The sequence below is a fragment of the Myotis yumanensis genome, unplaced genomic scaffold (genome assembly GCF_028538775.1).
Source record: "Myotis yumanensis isolate MYYU_CA2020_CCGP unplaced genomic scaffold, mMyoYum1.0.hap1 SCAF_14, whole genome shotgun sequence".
NCBI classification, from domain to species: domain Eukaryota; kingdom Metazoa; phylum Chordata; class Mammalia; order Chiroptera; family Vespertilionidae; genus Myotis; species Myotis yumanensis.
In genome coordinates, this window is record NW_027223765.1 from 27,037,047 (window position 1) to 27,056,511 (window position 19,465).

The 19,465-nt window shown below is 56.3% G+C and overlaps 1 protein-coding gene across 5 annotated transcripts; it reads right to left on the reverse strand.

The window, feature by feature from the left end:
• Window positions 1-1,033: 1,033 nt before the first annotated feature.
• AMOTL2 (angiomotin like 2) lies at window positions 1,034-19,247 on the reverse strand. Of its 5 annotated transcripts, none has more exons than XM_070433439.1 (10): window positions 19,029-19,247; window positions 15,397-16,188; window positions 12,533-12,836; window positions 11,379-11,523; window positions 10,969-11,061; window positions 6,657-6,952; window positions 5,363-5,658; window positions 4,401-4,618; window positions 3,637-3,816; window positions 1,034-2,845 (listed from the first exon to the last, which is right to left on the reverse strand). In XM_070433439.1, the coding sequence occupies exons 2-10, from the start codon at window positions 16,125-16,127 to the stop codon at window positions 2,787-2,789; spliced, it is 2,322 nt and encodes a 773-aa protein (XP_070289540.1). In that variant the 5' UTR covers window positions 16,128-16,188; window positions 19,029-19,247; the 3' UTR covers window positions 1,034-2,786. The 5 variants fall into 5 exon arrangements, with proteins under 5 accessions (XP_070289540.1, XP_070289543.1, XP_070289539.1 ...); XM_070433442.1 differs by having other exon boundaries at window positions 3,637-3,813; window positions 18,863-19,247; XM_070433438.1 differs by having other exon boundaries at window positions 18,863-19,247.
• Between the last annotated feature and the right edge of the window lie 218 nt (window positions 19,248-19,465).

Consider the following 19,465-nt stretch of genomic DNA (forward strand, 5'->3'; position numbering starts at 1 on the left):
TTGGAGGTTTCCAATACTTCTGACTCCAGTTCTTATGGGCAGAGAGGCTGGCTCAGGAAGACATATTCTTAAGGTCCTACTCATCACTCACCAACATGGCTGCTGAGTCCCCACACCTGCTCTGAAAGTGCTCCGCCCAGAGCTGCACAGTGACTGTTCCCATCAGGTGCCCACAGCCTGATTGGGAACCTTGGTGTCAACGGGCCCATGGAGGCAGGTACTGTTTCTGATACAACACCTGAGACTGCGAGTTTTTCTCTTCTCTGGATTGAAGTGACATGCTTTCCTGAGCTTGAGGCAAGAGTGGTAAAGCCACAGCAAGGGAGAGAGGCAGTGCCCAAGAACATGCCATACAACATCCTCTGCCCACGTCCAGGCAGAGGGCAACCATGGTGCCCAGTCTTTCAGAGGGTCCCAGACAACTTTCTGAGATCTGTGGGGGTGAAGAGAAGACAGGAGTGTGGGGGGACGATAAATCCACCTCTGGGCACCCACTCCTACTGTGGTCATCAGTGTGTGGCCACACAAAGCCGGTTGGACAAAGCCACCTGGAGAGGCTGCCATCTGTCAGACCCTCTAAGGCTGAAGTGTTCTCCGTGAAAGTGCAAAGAATGCCAACATCCTGCCCGACCGGCATGCCTCAGTGGTTGAGCGTGGATCTATGAACCAGGAGGTCAGGGTTCGATTCCTGGTCAGGGTACATGCCCAGGCTGTAGGCTTGATCCCCAGTGGGAGTCGTGATTCTCTCCCATCGTTGATGTTTCTATCTCTCTCTCCCTTTCCCTTCCTCTCTGAAATCAATAACTGGCACCCTTCACTCCTCGACACGAGGAATGGCAGTGACCCTGAGCCGGCTGTGTATGGACATGCTCTAGCCAACATTTAAGAACCGAGGCACACAGGAGCACGGGGGTGGGGTGTGGGGGTACAGTTCAGGGCTGAGTGGTCAGACACTATGACATGGGTGGCTCCCACCCAGTCCCCATCCCCTTTGCGTTCCTTCTTTCTCAGTGCAGTCTCACCTGTACAGACACCACCTTTAATTCTTATTTTTTATTAAAATACTGTAATACCCAGTGGAATGCAGCAGCAATCCTGGTACAGGGTGGCATAACAAAACAGCCATGTTTACATTTTAAATATTTACGATAACTTAAACATACAGACACACATCATGGTCTTTGGCAGAAAATGTTCACAGCACAAAAAAATACTTTAAAAGAAATACCAAATATTAATCCAAAATATATTAAGTTGTGTGTTTTTTTTTCCTTTCACAATACTTTTTTACCTTTTTTTCCTCCTTTTTTTTTTCTTTTTGCTTTGTAAACAATGCACATGAACCAAATGTATTTTTCAGCTATAAGAGGACAAGGGGGTTTTAAAAAAATATGCAATTGTCCAGCAAATGCAAATGTTCAAAAAGGAACCATGGGAATAAAATAACACATACAGAACTTAAAAACAGGAAAGGAAAAAACAAAGATTCAAGGAGAACTAAAAACAGTCAAGACAAACTGCTCAAGCCCACCAATCGCTCCAGGGGCTGAGCTGGGGCAGAGGGGTGGACAGAGGTCAAAGTCAGTGCTGCCGGCAGCTGCCACACGGATGCTTCGTTCTAATTCCAAGCACTGGCCCTGCTTCCGGGCGCCAGGCACGGGTAGCTGGAGGAGCCAGCCTCACAGGTGCCATTCTGTGATGGGGGGCCCCCTTCAAAGAACTGAGTCACATCTTGTAGCTCATTGACTAGTTTTCACCAGCACCGCTCCCTCGCTCAATCCTTCCAGGTGGGAACAAAGACTCTTTGAGAACTGGGTGCAAGGAAGCCCACCGTGGCAGATGTCTGCGTGCGGTGGCTCCCTTCATCTGGCTCAGGGTCATAACCAGACCGACAGGATGCCCCAGGGATAGGAGCTGTGGAGCCATTCCAAGAGGCTGGTGATGGCGAGGGTCCCATGGGTATTTAAAACGGCTCAAGATGGGAGGAAAAGACAGCGAAATATTCCGTGGATCAACCAGTATCAAAATCCACGGGCCAAGAACTTGAGAACTAACTGGGAGGCTGGTCAGAAGTTCCAGGAACCGTGGCAGCAGGGATGAGAGCACGGAAGGAGGGACAAGTCCGAAGCAGCACGCTTCAATCTTCTGTTCCACAAGCAAGGGAGTTATGTACAAACTGCCCAGCAGATCCCAGTCCACTAATCAGCCCCTGCCCACTGCCAGTGAGGGGGTGATGCCGTGGCTTCTGCAGGACTAACACCTTCAAATGGTCCCCCACAGGAGCAAGTCTTAGTGGTCCCAAGGAGGCAGTGAGTAGCTGAGTAGCAGATGAGGTTGGCTGGGACCACACTTAGCCAGAGGGGAACACCATGGGCAACTCCATTACCGAACCAGCCTACCTATTGTCCATGGGCAGCCATCCTTGGAAGTCAGCCCCTAAACCAATATACTCCCTCCCTTCTTCCCTGTCAACTGGGGATGCACAGGGTCCCAGCTCTCTTCAGTTGATACCCCAGCAGCAAGGCTTGGGCAGCAGGTAAAGGCTGAATCCTCATTCTGCACGAGCCTGGGAAGAACGTGGGGCTAAGAAGCAGGGTCTTCTGGGGCACAGGTACATCCCTCTCTCCCCGTAGCATCCTTCCTAAGCTCCTGGGACCAGATGGCCAACGGGAATGAGTGCCCGGCTGGGGGAAGAGGGGGAGCAGCAGTTGGAGGGGCTGCTGGAATGGCCGAGAATGGCAGAGGAGAGCAGGGAACGGTACCGAGCCCCTGCGGCACCCACTCCTTCAGATCAGTATCTCCACCATGTCTGACAAGTCCTGGACTCTCGATGCAGCAACAGAGTCTACAGAGACGAGAGCATAGGCACAAACATTAGCCTGTGTTTCCAGACCACTCTGTTCAACTCTGGTACGTCCTGAAGACAGGATCTTTCTCCACCAACTTTTCCCACCTCAGCTCCCAGGGACCTGGGTTCCCATGACTTGGCCAACCAGGCACAATGCTCTGCTCCCTCTCAGCTCTCCACCCAGACTCCCAACCTCCTGCATGGACGACTCATTTGTTTATAACTTTGAACTCCTTGGAGGGCTTGGAGGGAGGGTGGAGGGCCCTGAGGGAGGCAGGCTGCTGCATTCTTTTCATGCCTGTGGTTTTCTGAGCCGTGAGGCACAAGCAAATATGCAAAGGCTAATGTGAAAGGGAGCAAAAAGTTTAAATGGCATCTTCTCAACTTTCTCCTTCCTGGACTCTTTCAAAAGGAAGTCTTCCAACTCGAGAGTGCCATCGGGATAATTAGCCAATCTCCACGGTCTTAGATATTTAGATCGGCAATTAAATGTGTAAGGAAGACTAGGAGAGAGGAGATAAAGTGTCTCCCATGGGGTGGCTTTCTTTCTGAACTCTGGATCTGTCTGTAATCAGGGTTTTCTGTTCCTCTATTCATGCACCCAACCAGCCCTCAAGTTCAAACTGAGGTGGGCCATATGCCCTGCTGGCCAGGCACTGTGCAGGGCTCCCCTGGAGTGGAGGCAATGAACATAAGGGGTCTGGGAAGGAGTGTGGTACGGAATGCAGTTCACACCCCAATGTGTCCTCAGCCTTGCTAGGCACAGCAGCCAGGAAGTGGGGACTTACCCAGTGAGGCTGTCCTCTGGCCACTGCTGCACCCCAGAAGGCTGTCGGGCTCCAGTCCCAGGCAGGCCGGGGTGCTGTCCAGGAGGCCGTCAGTCTGGGTGCTGCCATCTCTGCTCCCGTGTTTGGCATGGGCAGGAAGGGGAGCTGTGGCCACTGGCTCCTCCACAGGAGCCCTGTCTGCTGGAAAGGCAGAGGGTGATAGTTATTGCCTGGTCCACAAGATGTGCCTCCCACCCCCCATGAAGAAGGACACCCCAAGTTAACTGCACCTATTGTGAGCAAAAGGTGCTGTAGGTTGCTCTTGGTTGGCAAGAACTTCAATTAGGACCAAATATTTGTTTCCAAATGGGAATAACTATCAGGCTAGATTGGTTTCCAAAGGTTTTGAGTGATAGAACCCTTCTTTGTAGATGAAATCTTAAAATCAGCAGGGATTCTAGAATTTCTAGGGTATCTGCTTAGAAGGAGTGAGTGCAGGGGGCTTGCCTCAAAGGTGCCTTTGCACAGAGAGCTTTATTTTTACTTAGATGCTAAGTGGCTGGGCACAGAGGGTGATGAAATGTATGGAGGTGGGGGGCTGCAGCACCCCACTTCATGCTGGCGAAGACAGCTTTAGGAGGCAGGATCGTTGGGAGTTATCGAGTCTAAGCTGGCTCCCAGGGAAGGGGTCAGGAAGCCCTGGTTCCTCTGAGCTTCAGTTCTGGGAGGAAAGGCCTCAGAGCAACCTGCCCGTCTACCTGTGCCACCCACCAGCCCCTGCTCACCTGCAGCCAACCAGGCAGGGGCATCCATTTGCCGCTCACTAGAGGGGAGCGCCTGCCAGCCCTGGGTCGCTGTTGCTGCAGCCGCGAAGACAGATGGCACGGACTTGGCGGGCCGCAGGGAGCCCTGGGGGGCCTTGCTGGGGTCTTTCCTGGAGCGCTGCTGCAGGACCTTGATCACCGCATCCTTCTCCAGGATCTGGGCGTGGAGCACCTTTAACCTGAGGGGAGAGGTCATGCCCACATCGTCAGACCCACAGACCCAGCAGCCCCCACCTTTACCACCTGGTAAACGTTGGAGGGAAAGCCCTCCCTACAGCCAGGCTGGACCCAAGTGCCCCTGCAGCAGGGCCAGGAAGGGGCTTCGGAAAGTTCATCAGAGCTCAGGAATTTGATGCTCTAAAAACCACCCCTTCCTAGACCAGCAAAGGCAGGTCATCAGGGGCGGGTTCTGGACTCATCTGATGATAGCATTGCACTCGCCCTGGAGTGTAACGCCAGAGCTGCTGACCATCAAATGGGCTCAGTCTATGTGCTTGTGCCTTCGAGTCAAACACAGGACACATGAAATCGAGGGGCCTCTGGCATTATTGTTGGAGAGAAAATGCTAGCTACCCCCAAGCCAGGGACCCAGTCCACATTCCTTCAGAGTGGGACATGGTGTGGCCTCAGTTGGAAAGTCTCTGATTTACATGGTGGAAGGGGAGCAGGTAGAGGCTCTGAGCCTTTCGGGTTCCAGCACCTCCACAGCCAGGGTCTCCTGGGCAGGTCCAGGGCTCAGTCGCTATCTCTGGGAAAGGACATGCATACAACGCCTGGTGTGCCCAACACACAGGGCGAGCTCAGAAGTAGGAGGGTCTGCTGAGCCATTTGGGGAGAGGGGGCTGTTCATCAGAGATTAAGGACTGGCCACTGCTACCTCCCTCCCCACCTCGGGGGCCCTGGCCTGGCCTGCAATGCCGAACCTGCTTTCCATCTCCTGATGCCTGTGGCCGCCGGAGAGGAGGCCCTCGTTGAAGCTGCTGCTGGGTGAGGGCTGGGGGGAGTGTCGGATGAGAGTGGTGTCGCGCTGGGCAGCGGCGGTGGCGGCTGCGTCCATGGCAAACTGCCTCATGGCACATTCCTCCAAATACTTCTGCTCCCACTTGGTCATGTCAGCCTCCAGCGCCAGGATCTGCTCCTCCTTCTCCCGCAGTTGCTCTGATAGTCGCAGGGCACTCAGTTCTGGGGACCCACCACCACTGGGGGTGCCGACCTGTCTCTGCAAAGCAAGGAGTACTGTGGTCAAGGATGGAGGCTGGGGTGTGCCGGCCACTGGTGCTCACCCCCAGAGGACTCTGGCTTATGCCTGTGCTTGTCCAGCCACTCGCGGCACACTCCTCTCCCATCCTGCGTCCACCCAGAGACAAAAGAGGTGGCAAGGACCCCACATCCCTGCCCCAAATCCTGTGGCCAAGGGTGTGGGAAAGACCAGGTCTGCCTCCGCACAGGCGACCACATAAATTATCCTCTGAACTGGGAAAGGAGCGCTCTGCGTAACCACACTGGAATAACAGGTGTAAACCAGGACAGCACTGGCCATACCAGGAGGCTTGGTCATCCTACCTCTGTGGGAAGCGTAAGGGGACTCTCTATCTAGTCCGCAAATATCAGAGTTATTTACACGGTACAAAGTGAGGGCAAAGGTTTAGGATCTGGGTGACCATCGCCCTTGATCGTGGGGAGACACATAAGAGCAGCTAGTTTTGCCTTAACCGGTTTGGCTCAGTGGATAGAGTGTCGGCCTGCAGACTGAAGGGTCCCAGGTTCAATTCCGGTCAAGGGCACAACCCCAGTAGGGGGTGTGCAGGAGGCAGCTGATTGATGTCTCTCTCTCATTGATGTTTCTAACTCTCTATGCCTCTCCCTTCCTCTCTGTAAAAAATTAATAAAATATATTTTTTTTTTAAAAAAAGAGCAGCTAGTCTTCTATATCAAAGATCCAGAACCACTTTTTCTAGAGACCAAGAACACCAACCCCTGCTGCTCCTGAGGACAGAAGCCCAAGTCTTGAGTCCCCAAGATCAGCACAAGGCCGCGTGGCAGAGCCTCTGCTGGGACTGGAGGTTTGGAGGAGCCTGGAGCCAGGGTAGAGCAGAGATCACCCTTGCTTTCCAAGGGGGCCTTGCCTGCTCTGTGCAGGGGTTCCCAGGGACTTTGAAACTGTCCTCTCCAGGGGCTGTCCTAACACTGCCACCTCCACAGGGCTCCCCAGGTCACCTGCTGGGCACGCAGGGCCTTGAGTTCCTGCTCCAGGCGCGTGCGCAGACGTAGCTCCAGCTGCTCCCGCTTCTCACATGCAACCTGCAGCTGCCCGAGTGCCTGCTGCAGCCGCTCCACCTTCTCCACGTAGGCCTGCTTCTTGCGCAGCTCCTCCTCAGCTCGCGCCGCCCGGCCCTGGGCGTTGCTCAGAGCCTGCTCCAGCAGCTCGGCGCGCCGCCGCTGGTCCTCGATGGCACCACGCAGCAGTGCTATCTCCCGTTCCAGCTTCTCCTGCTCCTGCTGCTGCTCATAGCCTGCAGGGAGAGAGGGGGGCTCGGTCAGTGACAGCGGCCACCCTGATTGGCCCTACTGGGTGCCCACGGAGGGCCAGGCTCCATGCTGACTGCTGGGTGAGCACACTTGCATCTTACCCACTCAACAACCCTAAGAGCTGGGTACCATTATTAACCCCATTATGGGTGAGGAAACTGGGCCTCAGTTTAAGTTAGGAGTCAATGGCCACGCAGGACCAGGGCCCTAGCAGTTGTCTCTCTAGGTTACATTCTCTCTCTGCTGGGCTATGGCCCTGCCAAGGGAGAGCCCCAAACACTGTCCACTTGTACCAGGTGTCATGGTTTCTAAAATACAGTCACAATTTCCCTTGAGCCTCAGAAGGACACTAGAGACTGGCCAGACAGGAACTGTGATGCCCATTTACAGATGAGAAAACGGAGGCTCTGATGAACTGTGACATGGACATCGCTCAAGTGGGAGGATGGAGGAACAGGGACGAGAACCACCGTTAGCTACCCTACAAGCTGGGCACCTACACTTCCTATTCTGCTGAAGCCTCCCATAACAGCCCCTCCAAAGTAGGATTTGTGACCTCCAACTTATAGGGGAGGAAACAGAAGAAGCGAATGGTACTGCCAGATGGGAACACAAGTCAGCCTGGCTCCCCAAACCAGGCTGCTTCTGGCTTTAGTATAAAACCCTGCACCCAGGGCCTCCCAAAGTGGACTCCAGGGCTCATTCTATGGACCCAGCATGCCGCCCTCACCCCCCCTGCCCCCCCCCCCCCCCCCCCCCCCCCGCCGCTGGCCCCATTACTTTCCATGGCCTGTGGGGACCACTGAGATATGGGCATCCAGGCTCATAAAGAAATGCAAACTTTGCAGCACAACGAAAATGACGACGGTCCAAAGATTTGTGTCTGAGGTCGCAGCTATCCTGACTTTTACATCATCTTGTTAACTGTTCAGGAGAGCTCTGCTCAGAGACCCGCTCCATTAGCTGGGCCAAGCAAGACCTGTGCTGACCACGGAATCCTTCAGCTGATGCTCTAGGCTTAAACCCACCTCCCAGGCTTGCCTCGCCCAGGCAAGTGTGCCCACTGCCTGCCTTGCTGGAGGGCAGAAGGGGGTTGGGCCCGGGGCCTGCCTGAGGCACTCAGAGCCACTGGAGCGGCACTATCACCGCACAGTGGGGTTTCGGCTGTAATGAGACTGCCCTGTACTGTGCCAGTCAGTGCAGCAGCCAGGTGGCATGTGCAGCCAGTGAGCACTGGAAATGGAGCTGGTTGGAGGGAGAAACTAAATTTTTCGTTTTATTTAATTTTAATCTTGTGTCACATGTGGCTAAGTACTACTGTAAAGGACAGTACAGGTTCTGGGACAGAAGACTGGACACTTGGGATCTGGGCAGGCAGAAAAGGAGGATTCAATTACTCGGGGCCCTGGGAGAGGAGAGGGAGGTCACAGACGACTCAGGTCAGACTATGGATCTCTGAAGGCTGGGCCCAAAGCCGGCCTCATTCCTTGGTGTGGAGGGAAAAGATGGGGAAGCTCAATATTATTGAAAATTGAGTGTTCATACTGGGCTGGCTTAGCATTCAGCGAGGGGGTGGAGAGGGTAGGCAAGGCCAGCAGACTGAGAGTTTGGACCTAGAGGCAATGGCCCTCTCCTGGGTGGGTTCGACAGCACAGCTCGCGGAGTTTGCAGGAGGCCTGTATCTCATCCCAGTCTTATCATAACTGTCCTCCTGTCCTAAAGAACTGCCAAGGGGGATAGAGCTAGGAGAACCAGGCGGCAGGGCTCACCGCCAGGTCCCCAGAAAGGGTCGGGCACGACCAGAGCAGGGAGGGCTGGGGTCTGTAGAGCTGGGGTCTGTGCGGCCTGCCTGGTAGGAGGGGCAGTGGCACTGGCGATCCGGATCACACTTCCCTCCTAGTGGGGGGTGGAGGAGAGGCTGAGGTCACCCAGAGACATTCTCTCTGAGAGTTCTGTGTTTCCCCATGGCTATTAAGGAGCAAGGAAGAGTCGTTCGGCTTTCCTCAGCCTTTGGGGAGGGGTGGGAGGTCTTAGCTTTCTGCTTCCAGTAGCTTCCTGCCGCCTCACACACCTCTAGGGCCCTAGCAGGGGTTGGGAGTTCTCAGGCCTTGGCCATCCCCAGCCACCAAGATAAAGCCAATGGTCCTGCCAGTCTGGGAGGGAATTTTCTGGGTGGAGGAAGCCTTCGGGGGAGGGGGGGGGGCGGGAGGGGGCAGAACAAGCTGTGGAGGGAGCAGGGGGATGCCCTTTCGCCTTGAGAAATCGAGTCCCTCCCACCCCCTACCTGCACACTCCACTCTGCCTTTGTGTCCACTCTCTCCTCCTAAAGCAGCTGCGGGCGGGGAAGGGCCAGGTGAAGGGGGCAGGGCTGTGCAGCGAGGAAGCGGAGGGGGGACGGCCCACAGCAGAACAGCCCAGCGGCTCTGGAATGCCAGGCATCCAGGTCACCCGCGGCTGCGAGATTACTGGCTCCAGAGAGGAGCCAAGAACAGCCTGGCGCTCGCTCCCCAGGGAGCGGAAACGCCTCCAGGCCGGTTCCCCCACGCCCCTCCTCTGCCGGCTCCCAGAAACTCGCAGTGACTTCCTTTGTTTGGCAGATCCAGGGCCCAGAAGTAGGCCCTTTCCTACCAGACACCCCTATTCTGCCTCCTCCCAGCAACTGGTCCTCTCCAGACCCCCAAGGGCTGCAGCCTCCCCTTACTCCCCCACCACCCATCACCTCCCTCCTAGAGACACAAGCCATGGCCACCTCGCCCCACCCTGCCAGTACAGCCCAGCCCACCTCCTGCCCCACCCCACCCCCTTCAGTGCTGTGTTCTCCCATTCCAGGCCCTGAACTCTCCCGGAGGAAGAAGGAGGTGCTGCCAGTCAGAGCTCACTCCTCCTGCGGCTCCACCATTTCTGGTCACCCCCTACTAGCCGTGCCAACCACAGTAGGCTTCCTGAAGGTTCCTTCCTCAAGGTCACTCTCACCCAGACACCAGCCACCCCCATTCCTCTTCTTGCACCCCCCTCCCCCCGCAAATATCACTATAAAACAAAGTAGGATCATACAGTAGGAGCTCAATAAATGCCTCTTTGATTGCTACAGCTTCCTGCTGCTGAGCTTAGTGCTTCCTCTGCCCCAACCCCACCCCCATGCACCTCTCCTTGAACCTTCCAGCTGTTTCTTCACCTGTGGCCCACTCTCCATTCCTGCCATTCCCACAGAGCCTCTCTCTCTGGCCACTGGGGACCCCCTAGTCACTGGTCTCCAGGGCCAGGGTACCCTGTTCCCTCGGATCTGTGGCTCCTTTACTCTGTTCCTTCCTCAAGCTTAGCCGCTCTCTCACCTCCAGGCCACAGTACCTTTCCAGGCCCGTTTTCACCCTCCGCCCAACACTAGCACAGTGCAGCTGAGGAACCAATGAAAGACTGAGTGGAATAGCCAATAATCAACTCATCTACTCTTCAAGGCAGCTTCGACCAACCCCTGGAGAGAAGCCTCCCAGCCCCTTTTGGAGGCTGCACCTGTTGGTTAAGCTCCAGGAACCCATTTTTGCTGTCTTCAGATGCTGCCGTTGCTCCTCGGCTTCTCACCTGCGCATTGAGGATCCCCAACCCTTCTGTTGCCTGAACCTTTGGGGAAACTCAGGCTCTTCCTCTCTTTCCTCTCACCATCTCCAGGGCAATCCTGCCTCCTCCACTGCCCACTACATCTCTGCTTCCGAAGGACACTGCACTGATGGTCAGCACCACAGCTCAGCAAATCACTGCTCGCCAGCTGTCCCTTCTTGTACTCACTGATCTCCCCAATAAATAGAGAACCAAATCTTCTTCTTCGGAAGGCGCCCCTCGCCCCAAGCCCAGTCCAGTGCTCGGCACATAGTAGGCACCCAGTAAACCTGTGCTCAAAGCCCTGTTTGACAAGGGGAAGATCCAGTCCTTACTGTCCAGAGGGGCTTCCATGGTCCCACCACCCATCCACCTGGCCAGGCTTCTGAGTGGGACCCCTACTCACTCTGAGCAAGCAGCTTGGCCACCATGTCCTGACTGCCGGCCTGGGCCTCCTGCGTCTTGCTCGCCAGGCGGCGGTTTGCAGATTCCAATCTCTCTGTTTGAAATAAAGGAAAGATGTTTGAGTATAAATGAAGCTGCCTACCCAGGTGTGCCCTGGAATCCTATCTATGGGGCTGCATCCTCCAAGGTAGGGATGGACTCATAGGGGAGCCCCTGGATCAGCTCAGGGCCTGATGAGGAAGGAGCAGCTAAGGCCACATAAATGCGAGTTCCACAGGGGGCTCCAAGGTCCAGAACTCAGAACGAGCAACTCCATCAAGGTGGCCCCCAGGGGTCTCAACCTGGCCCTCTTTGAGTCAATTTACACTTCTTTTTGCAGAGGACAGATCCAGCTGGGTGACCGGCTCTCACCTCTAAGATCCCGGTTGAAGTCCTGCAGCCTCCTCATCTCACTGTCCATCTTATTCCGCATGGTCTTCTCCAGGGCCTCCCGCTTGGAAGAGGCTCTCGTCAGGCTCTCGTGGGCCTCAGAGAGCCGCTGGACTTCGCTTTCCAGCTGCAAGAGGCAGACAGCAGAGCTGAAGGGGAGAGCTCCCGGGGTGTGTGTGGCTTCAAAGCCCCCTCCACAGGCCCAGGCTGATCTGCTCTCCATCAGAGAAGGTGAGAGGAGAGGATGAAAAACGAGAGCAAAAAATCCAGGTGGCGACAGTGGGAGGGTCAGAAGCTTGCAGCCTCGGGCCATGGACCAGGCTGCTGGGACCAGCAAGCCAGGGTCCTGTCAACCTTCCTAAGGCTCAGATGCCTAATGAACCCAGGACTAGGTACCTCCAGGGTGACTAAACACAGCTTTTCAATCTGAGCCCCGTGGGCCAGCAGTGGGCACAAAAGAATTCCAGCCATGTTCTGAGGTTTAACCTATTTTAGACACCACAGGACAGCCACGGGAGGTTTGAGGCCACCGGCTAAAGCTGAACCCACAGCAGTAGACCTTCACTAAAGAATGGGGCACTGGACCCCCGTGTGAGTCACCTCTGCCCAGAGTATTTGCTCCTGTGGCCATCGCCATCCACTGTAGAGGGCCAGCCCGGCCCAGCTGCCCCTCCCACTTGGCTGCTGGCAGGTTCCGCACGTGCTCCTAGCTGGCCTGTGATTCCAATAAGTCGCTCGTTTTTTTCCAAGAGGAGGGGCTTTCTCTTTGGCTAGGATTGGCCTAGAACAGACTTGCTGTTGTGTGGGGGACACAAAGGGCCCTCTGTGGGAGGTGTCCGCGGGAGGGGAGGGGTGCGAGTGTGCAGGGAGCTGGTGAATGAGCTCTTTCTAATCACCCCTGGCCAGCAACTGCTCATGCTCCAGACCTGCTCTGCTGGCCTCGCGGCTGCTCCCCAGCTGTCTGGAGTCAGCCAGGGAGGGTGCAGGAGGGATTAGGGGGTGGGGGGCAGAGGGACGAGTAGAAAGCCCAGCCAGACAAGCTTTCAGACTCTGCTGCCTCCCCTTCGACAGCCCACTCCCCAGTCAGCCTTCAGGTCCCTTCCTCCCCCTGCCCCTGAGGCCCCAGCAGGGCCTACCTTCTCCATTCGGCCAGCCTTCTCTGCTGAGCTCTCCAGCTCTCTTTGTAGTCTCTCATTGTCCCTCTGTAGCCTGGCATTCTCCCTCAGCACAGCCTCCATCTGGGCCAGTTGGGCACTGCCCGAGGTGGCCGAGGAGGCCTGGGTGCTTGCTGGCCCCTCCACCCCAGGTGGACTGAGGGACCCTAGTGGGCCGTGGCCCAGAGCAGCTGGGTGTGGGGGTGGAAGGTGCTCCTGGGGTTGCTGCAGGTACTGGTACTGCTGCTGCTGGAGGAATACAGGAGGCACCTGGGCCTGCAGGATCCTGGGGAACAGAAGAGATGATGCTCAGAGACTGCACAGACCCCCCCCCCCAGAGCAGCCCTGGGTCGGCCCAGCCCTCCTGGGCATACTAGAAAGACAAGTCAACTCAGCCTCCCCACAGTGGGAAAGGCCTTTTCCACAAGGTGTCAGCCTAAGACCCTCAAGGGCCAGGAGAGCAGAGCTAGAGGGGATTCGGGCCAGAAGGCTTGCTTCTCTCCTAGTTTCACTGTGGCCAGGGCCTTAGGGATTAGCCTGGGCAGTCCTGGGCTTTCTAACCAGTGCTTAAAGAAGGCATCTTTAAAAATACACACTGGAACCTTCTAATCAAAGGCAGGTTCTTTTGGGGTCTGGAGGCCACATCCATCCTGACTGAGCACACCACCTTCCAGGTCCCTGGACCACGTGGTGGCTGAGCCCCAGCAGCTACCTCTGTGTCTATTATGAGCTTCTAGTGTCAGGCATCACGTGACGTTAGCACCTGCCAGCGGGGCACACACGTTTTTACCTCTTAGCTCGGGGCCCTTGCAGAAACATTTTTAGAAGACTGTGGCTAAGGTTAGAGTGGCGAGACAGAGGTCAGAAGGAGTCTGAGCTCCAGTCTGACAAAGTAGGCATTTAAATCCCCAAGGTGCCAGCATGGCTCTGCTAGGTCCTGAGGGTAGGCATCTCTGGCTTCAAGGGTGTTTGCCAGGGACATACAGGCCTGGCAGAGTGCTGGGCCTACAGCAGGTGCTACCATAATGGTGGCCCATCCTCTCCCTCTCCTAGTGGGGACCACAACTTACTCTCTGTTTAAAGAGTAAGTGTGACGCAAACACTGCATTTCCTTAGGTGGAGGGGCTGCCTCTGGACTACCACCAGAGCCTGAGTTCAGGGACAACGCTTGATTGGCTTCTAGCACTGGTGTATCTCAAGCCTCAGGGTCTTGTGTTGAGGGAGGGAGCAAAGAGCAAGTGGCCTGTGACTCCAAGTGTAAAACAACAGACAGTCTCCGTTTTGCCATGAATTGTCCAATTCCCAGAAACCCCACGAAAACTTAATTCCACTTCTGGGTCCATCATCTCAATCCTCATGCCTGCCCTCCCCTCATCCCTTCCCCTGCAGCCTTGCTCCCTTGTTCTTCTCAGGACCCTAGGCTAAAAGGCCCTGCCTTCAGTTCCCAACACAGAATCCTCATCGGATCGGCTAAGGCAGAGCTTCCGGTGAGCGCTGAGCAGAGGGTTACACTGAAATGCCTAGCCCCCCTGCACTGCGTAATGCGGCCTTCTCGGGGTGGCTTCACGGAACGTGCTCCCCCTGCACCGGGCCTGGCAGACACAACTGGCATTCTTTGGGGATGACTTAGCTCCCAGAAAGAATAGCGTCTCCTTTCCCTTCACACTTGCTCTCCCTTCCCTGCCCCCTACCTCCCTTTTTTTGTTCTCCTGCAAACAGTCTACTTCCTTTCCACGATATTATCTTTTCCTGACAGGGTTCAATAAGGCTGGTCCCAAAGAAGAAACCACGACTCAGCTTCCGAGACTTTCCCCAGCCCAGCCCTGAGAAGGGAGATAAGGTAGGGGGCCTGGGAGGTAAAGGCTGCGGAGAACCCACAAGGCTCTCTGGTTCCTCCAATACCAACATCCTCGCGTCACTCATTTCTCGAGAGCAAGGAAAGGCCAACTGGTGGGAAAGTGGGTGACTAAATGAAGAGTCAGCACGCACGAAGAGAAGCAGACTTTGACCTTGAGCCATCAGAGGAGTGGAGTGTGCAGATCCTCAGGCCCCTCTGGGAAGGGGGATCCTGGACCCCCGTGGGATGACTCAGGGTGTGTGAAATGAAGAATGTGTCAACTTCATTTCTAGGAACCCCTATTTCTGCACTCTCTGGGCTCCCTGTCTCCACGCTTGTCCCTTAGACTCCATTCTCTAGAGGCAGCCAGAGAGGCCTTTTTAAAAAGATAAGCGCATCACACCCTTAGAATGAAACTTCCTTTTCCCCAGCAGCCTCTCAGAGCCTCCACGGAACGGGGCTCATCTAGACCCTGAATCCTCTCCCCCTCCAGCTTGCAGACACATGGATCACAGGGATAAACATGAAAGGAAATGGACAGTAGAGACAGGGCAACTCTGCCCTGGTGCAGAATGGGAGAGGTCTCTAAGGAGGCCATTTGGTCCTCCCTGCCTCCAGGTAGGCAGGCCTCCCAATACTCAGAGAAGGAGGTCCCCTTCTTCCCACTTAACTTAGAGCTTGGCAATGATTCCCAACCCTGCCTTTAGCAAGTTCTTTCCGAAACCTGACCTTTAACTCCCTGCTGTAACTCACACCCCCTGGGAACACTCGTTAGTTGACGGCTATAGGTAGTTAGACAAAGGTGTCCATGTCCGAATCAAAGCAAGGGATGTCACCAAGTTCTCCTGTGACCTTAGCTAAGTCCCGCCCTGGGCATTAGCTCCTCCTGGGCATTAGCTCCTCCGTCTTGGGAAGGAGCCGTGACACAAGGGGCTCCGGAGGCTCTCTATCCTGGGAGAACTACCCTGACAGGAAGTCAAGAGCTCGAAAGGGCGCGGTGGGCAGTTACCTGACTTCAGCATGCTGGAGGTGTGGGCTGCCGCGGGCGCGGTACCGCGGGTCGGTGACAGCCGTGGTGGTCTCGTGAGCTAGCACAACGTGTGGGTACTGAGGTGGAGGTCCACGGGGCTCCGGGCCCTCGGCATGGGGGCCCCTGGGTGGGGGGCCCTGCTGATTGCGGGCCAGCTGTGGGAAGCTGTGGGAGGAGCTCATGTGGCTAGGGGCCCGGGCACCGTTCCTCTCCAGGGACAGCTGCAAGAGCCGTTCACTCAGGGAGCGCACATGGCCATGCCTCAGCTCTCGCAGGGCCTCATCTTGCCTCCGATTGCCTCCAGGGCCCCCTCGGGGATCTTGGTCGCCAACATGTGGCCGGGGCCCTGCCTGCTGGGCCGCATAGTACTGCAAATGGGCTTTCGCCTCCTCATAGGTGGGCAGCTCCTCACCCTTGCTGGGCTGTGGGCACAGCCGGTAGAGGGGATTCTCTGCCAGGTGGGTCTCACCACCCTGGTGCTCCTGGCCCTGGGGCTCCTGCCTTGTGGCCTGCTGCACCTGGCTGTCCTCGGGTGCCAAAATCTCCAGGGAGGCTTGGGGGCTCCCTGTGCCCCCAGCTCCAGCCCCACCCCGCAGGGCCTGCTGCTGGATGGCCAGCAGCGTGCGTGTCTCAGTCAGATTGCCATAGCGCAGCTGCTCCTGGATGAGGCGGTGCAGGACTGTTCCAGAGGAGTCTTCCAGCGTCCTCATGCTTCCTCAGCTTGCACACACCTACCCAGACAATGGCCAGAGGCACGTGGCCCCAGGGCACCTGGGAAGAAAGAAAGAAGAACAATGAGTGGGGGCACATGGGAAAGGGATGAACTTTCCATTAGGTCCAAAGTTTAATGGTAAAGAGCAAGGCCTAGAATTCCACACAAGCCTGAGTTCAACCGCCAGTGCTGCCCCTGATTAATGCAAGTTATCTAAGCTCTGAGCCTGTTTCTCCATCAGAAAAAAACGGAAAGAATAACGCTTGCTGCATGAAGTTGCAAATTAAAAGAGGCAGTGGCTGTTGAGTTCTGGTGCACTATAACCTTCGGCAAAGGATTGCCATTATAACTATATTCATGGGGACTTACTATGCCTCAGAGAAAGACACCAGTACCTAGAAGGCAAGCAACCAGAAACCATAGCCTCCTGCAGTCCACCCATCAAAGAGCCTGATGAGAAACTCCAGGACAGACCTAGATCAAATCAAACCACTTAGCTGTCCAGTCCAGGGGTGCACAGGACCCCACTTTATTGGCAGGTGATAAAGAATGAGTCCAATCCAGTAGAAGCCCTGGGCAAGCAGCCCCCAGCACCCTCTAGGTTAAATAATGCACGCCTGAGCTTTAGCTAACACCACCCTTTACCCTGTGGAGCCCTCCTTGTCATGGGATGACCTTGGCAGTCACTTTGCAAGGTAAACAGAAAGAAGGAGAAATGATTCTGGATTGGTGAATAAGGGATGAAAGAAGAGACACTACAATAGGGCAATGGTTCTGTGAGATGAGGCAAAAAGGTGCGACCCATCAAGGTCAGTTACAGAGCCTGTGTGTGTTGACAGTATCTGTATGGGCTCTCAAGGGAAAAAGAAAGGATGGACAATGTCTTTGAGTTTACAATTACCGTCAGCCACCACACACACACACACACACACACACACACACACTACTTGGAAAAGCCCCCTATGGTCCTCTAGCCACATAGCAGATGGGCACTCAGCATCTGGACATCAGTAACACCCACTTGAGCCAAATGGAGGAGTAAGGGAAGGAGGGGGTGGCTCTTGGTTGCAGAGACCTGGAGCTGGAGGCTGGGGGCTGTGAGTGCGGGGGAGATTACATCCTGAAGAAGGTGTTCCCTTTGGAGCTTGGGCTCCCAGTGGCTCATGCCTGGAAGGCGGCCTTCCTTTCCACAGCCTCCTCCAACACAAACCTCCAAACTGGGATTCAGGGAAAGCCAAACAAAACCCACACCTCCACAAGGTCCTGTGTGCATGGGAGGAGGGGAATGGGAGGAATGTGGCCCTTCCTCTGCCACAAAACTAGATCCAGTGGCTGCTGCATTGCGCTTGGCAGGTTGTCAGAGCAGCCATTCCTAGTCCACTCCCTCCTCCTAGCTGCCCACAGCTGAGGAGCAGGAGATAAGTCTGGAAGACATCTCTGTCCCCATCCTTCCTGGCACCCAAGCATGCCGTCCCCTCCCCCTACACACTCCTGGAGTGGAGAGGCAAGACTTCAGGGCTACCAGAGGCAACACAAACAAGAATCAGTTCGCCCTAGAGCAGCGATTTTCAACCGCTGTGCTGCAAAGAGGCACACTGGTGTGCCACAGGAATTTTTAAAACATGCAATACCTGACTATTTAGTCCGGGGCACTGTCCTCTTTTCCCTTAGATTGCCAAATGAAAAAACGACAACAGCCAACACAACAATAGCCCTCCAGTGTGAATGAACCAAAATTATATCTATGTTTTTTTGCCAGATCGGCAAAAAAATAGAATTTTCTTGGTGTGCCGCAGAATTTTAGCAATTAGTTTATGTGTGCCAATAAATGAAAAAGGGTGAAAATCGCTGCCCTAGACTTTCACCCGCCAGGCATTTCCCAAGTGCCTCACTGTCCGCCTGACAGGGACAGATTCCCGACCTCCTTCCCCCAACGATGTGCCTGGGAGCAGGGAACCCCCCCTCCGGGTCTCTCATCACGAGTTTGTGCTCGTCAAGACCCTCAGATGCACATCTTTTTAGCCGAGCCGTTACTGAAATCTGCGCCCCACCCCCACCCCCACCCCACCTCCGCCGTTCACGCCGGCCGCAATAGCGCGCCGGGGTCTCGGAACCCCTCCTTTCCAAGCCAGCACCCATCTCCGGCCTTTGCCTGGGCTCACGCTCGCCTAAGAAAAGAGTGAGGGTCTCCCCAACCGCACCGCAGCCGGGGAGCCCGCCCTACCCGCACTCCCAGGCGACTACACGCACTCGGGGGGCTGTCCGTGCGCCTAGAGCCAGCGGGCGAAGGTAGCCGTGGCCCAGGGAGGTCTTTTAAGCGTCGCGGGCCCGCCTCCTTCCCTCCCTCGCCAGCCCTCTTTGTTTTCCGAATGCCCCAGCGCTGACGTCAGCGGGCTGGACGGCAGGCTGCATTCTTTCTAAGTGAGAGCCAAATCGTGGCTCCAAAGAGGATTTTCCAAGGAAGACAAAGAGGAATTCTTGGGCTAGTTGGGGGGCAAAGGCACCTGTAACCCCCACTGAATCAAATCAGCCCCAGGGCCCTGAGCCTTGAATTCGAAACGGCGCCTCTAGTGCTGTTCCGCGCCCCTCTCCTCGACCAGCGACCCAAACACGAACCCCGCTCTCCCCAGAGGCTGCCCAGTTCCCCAGCTCCAGGGGACCCGCGCGCCTTCGAGAACTCCCCCACTCCGGGCGCACGCTGCGGCCCCCTGGGGCGGGGAGGCCCTTGCCCACCTTTGTCACTGCCTAGAAACGGCTCCCTTGCCCCCTGATGAGGATGCTGGGTCCGCCACGCTCCTGCTCTTGGAAGAGACCGGGCAGCGCCAGGGCACCGGATTCGACTGGGGCGCGTCCCTGCCGGCCCCGTGCGCTGCCTGAAGCGCCGATCGGCCTTCCTTACCGCTGAGGCCCGCGGGTGCTCAGCGCCGTCAGACCCACGACCTAGCCCGGCTCTTCTCGGCTCAGCTCGGCGGCGGAGGTGTGCACTCGGCGGTGGCGCCGATGCTCTGGCCGCTCGGGCCCCAGCGCGCAGCCTCAGGGTCGGCCCGCGCTGGAGGCGGCTGCTATGCCAGGAATGTGAGAGTTTCAGGTTCCCCCTAGGGATCAAAGCGAACCACAAATAACCTCTCAGCGCGCCGCCTCCTCCGCCCTCCGCCCTCCGCCTCCTCCCGCTCCCTCCTCCCGGCCCCCACTGTCCTCCCGGGAGGCGGCGCTGCGGGCCTGGCGCGGGGCTGGCCCCCAAGCCCTGTTCCCGGGCTGCTCTGGGCTCTACAGGACCTACTGCGCCCCTCCCATCCCGCTCCCCCTGTCCGCTCGGATATGCTTTGCCTTCGGAAC

Coding starts and splice junctions, on each gene's coding strand:
- AMOTL2 (XM_070433439.1), bottom strand. CDS start 16,127: ATGAGGACGCTGGAAGACTCCTCTGGAACAGTCCTGCACCGCCTCATC. Junction 11,524..12,532: donor AGGCTGGCCGAATGGAGAAG/GTAGGCCCTGCT, acceptor TGCCTCTTGCAG/CTGGAAAGCGAAGTCCAGCG. Junction 4,619..5,362: donor CATCAGGAGATGGAAAGCAG/GTTCGGCATTGC, acceptor CTCTCCCCTCAG/GTTAAAGGTGCTCCACGCCC.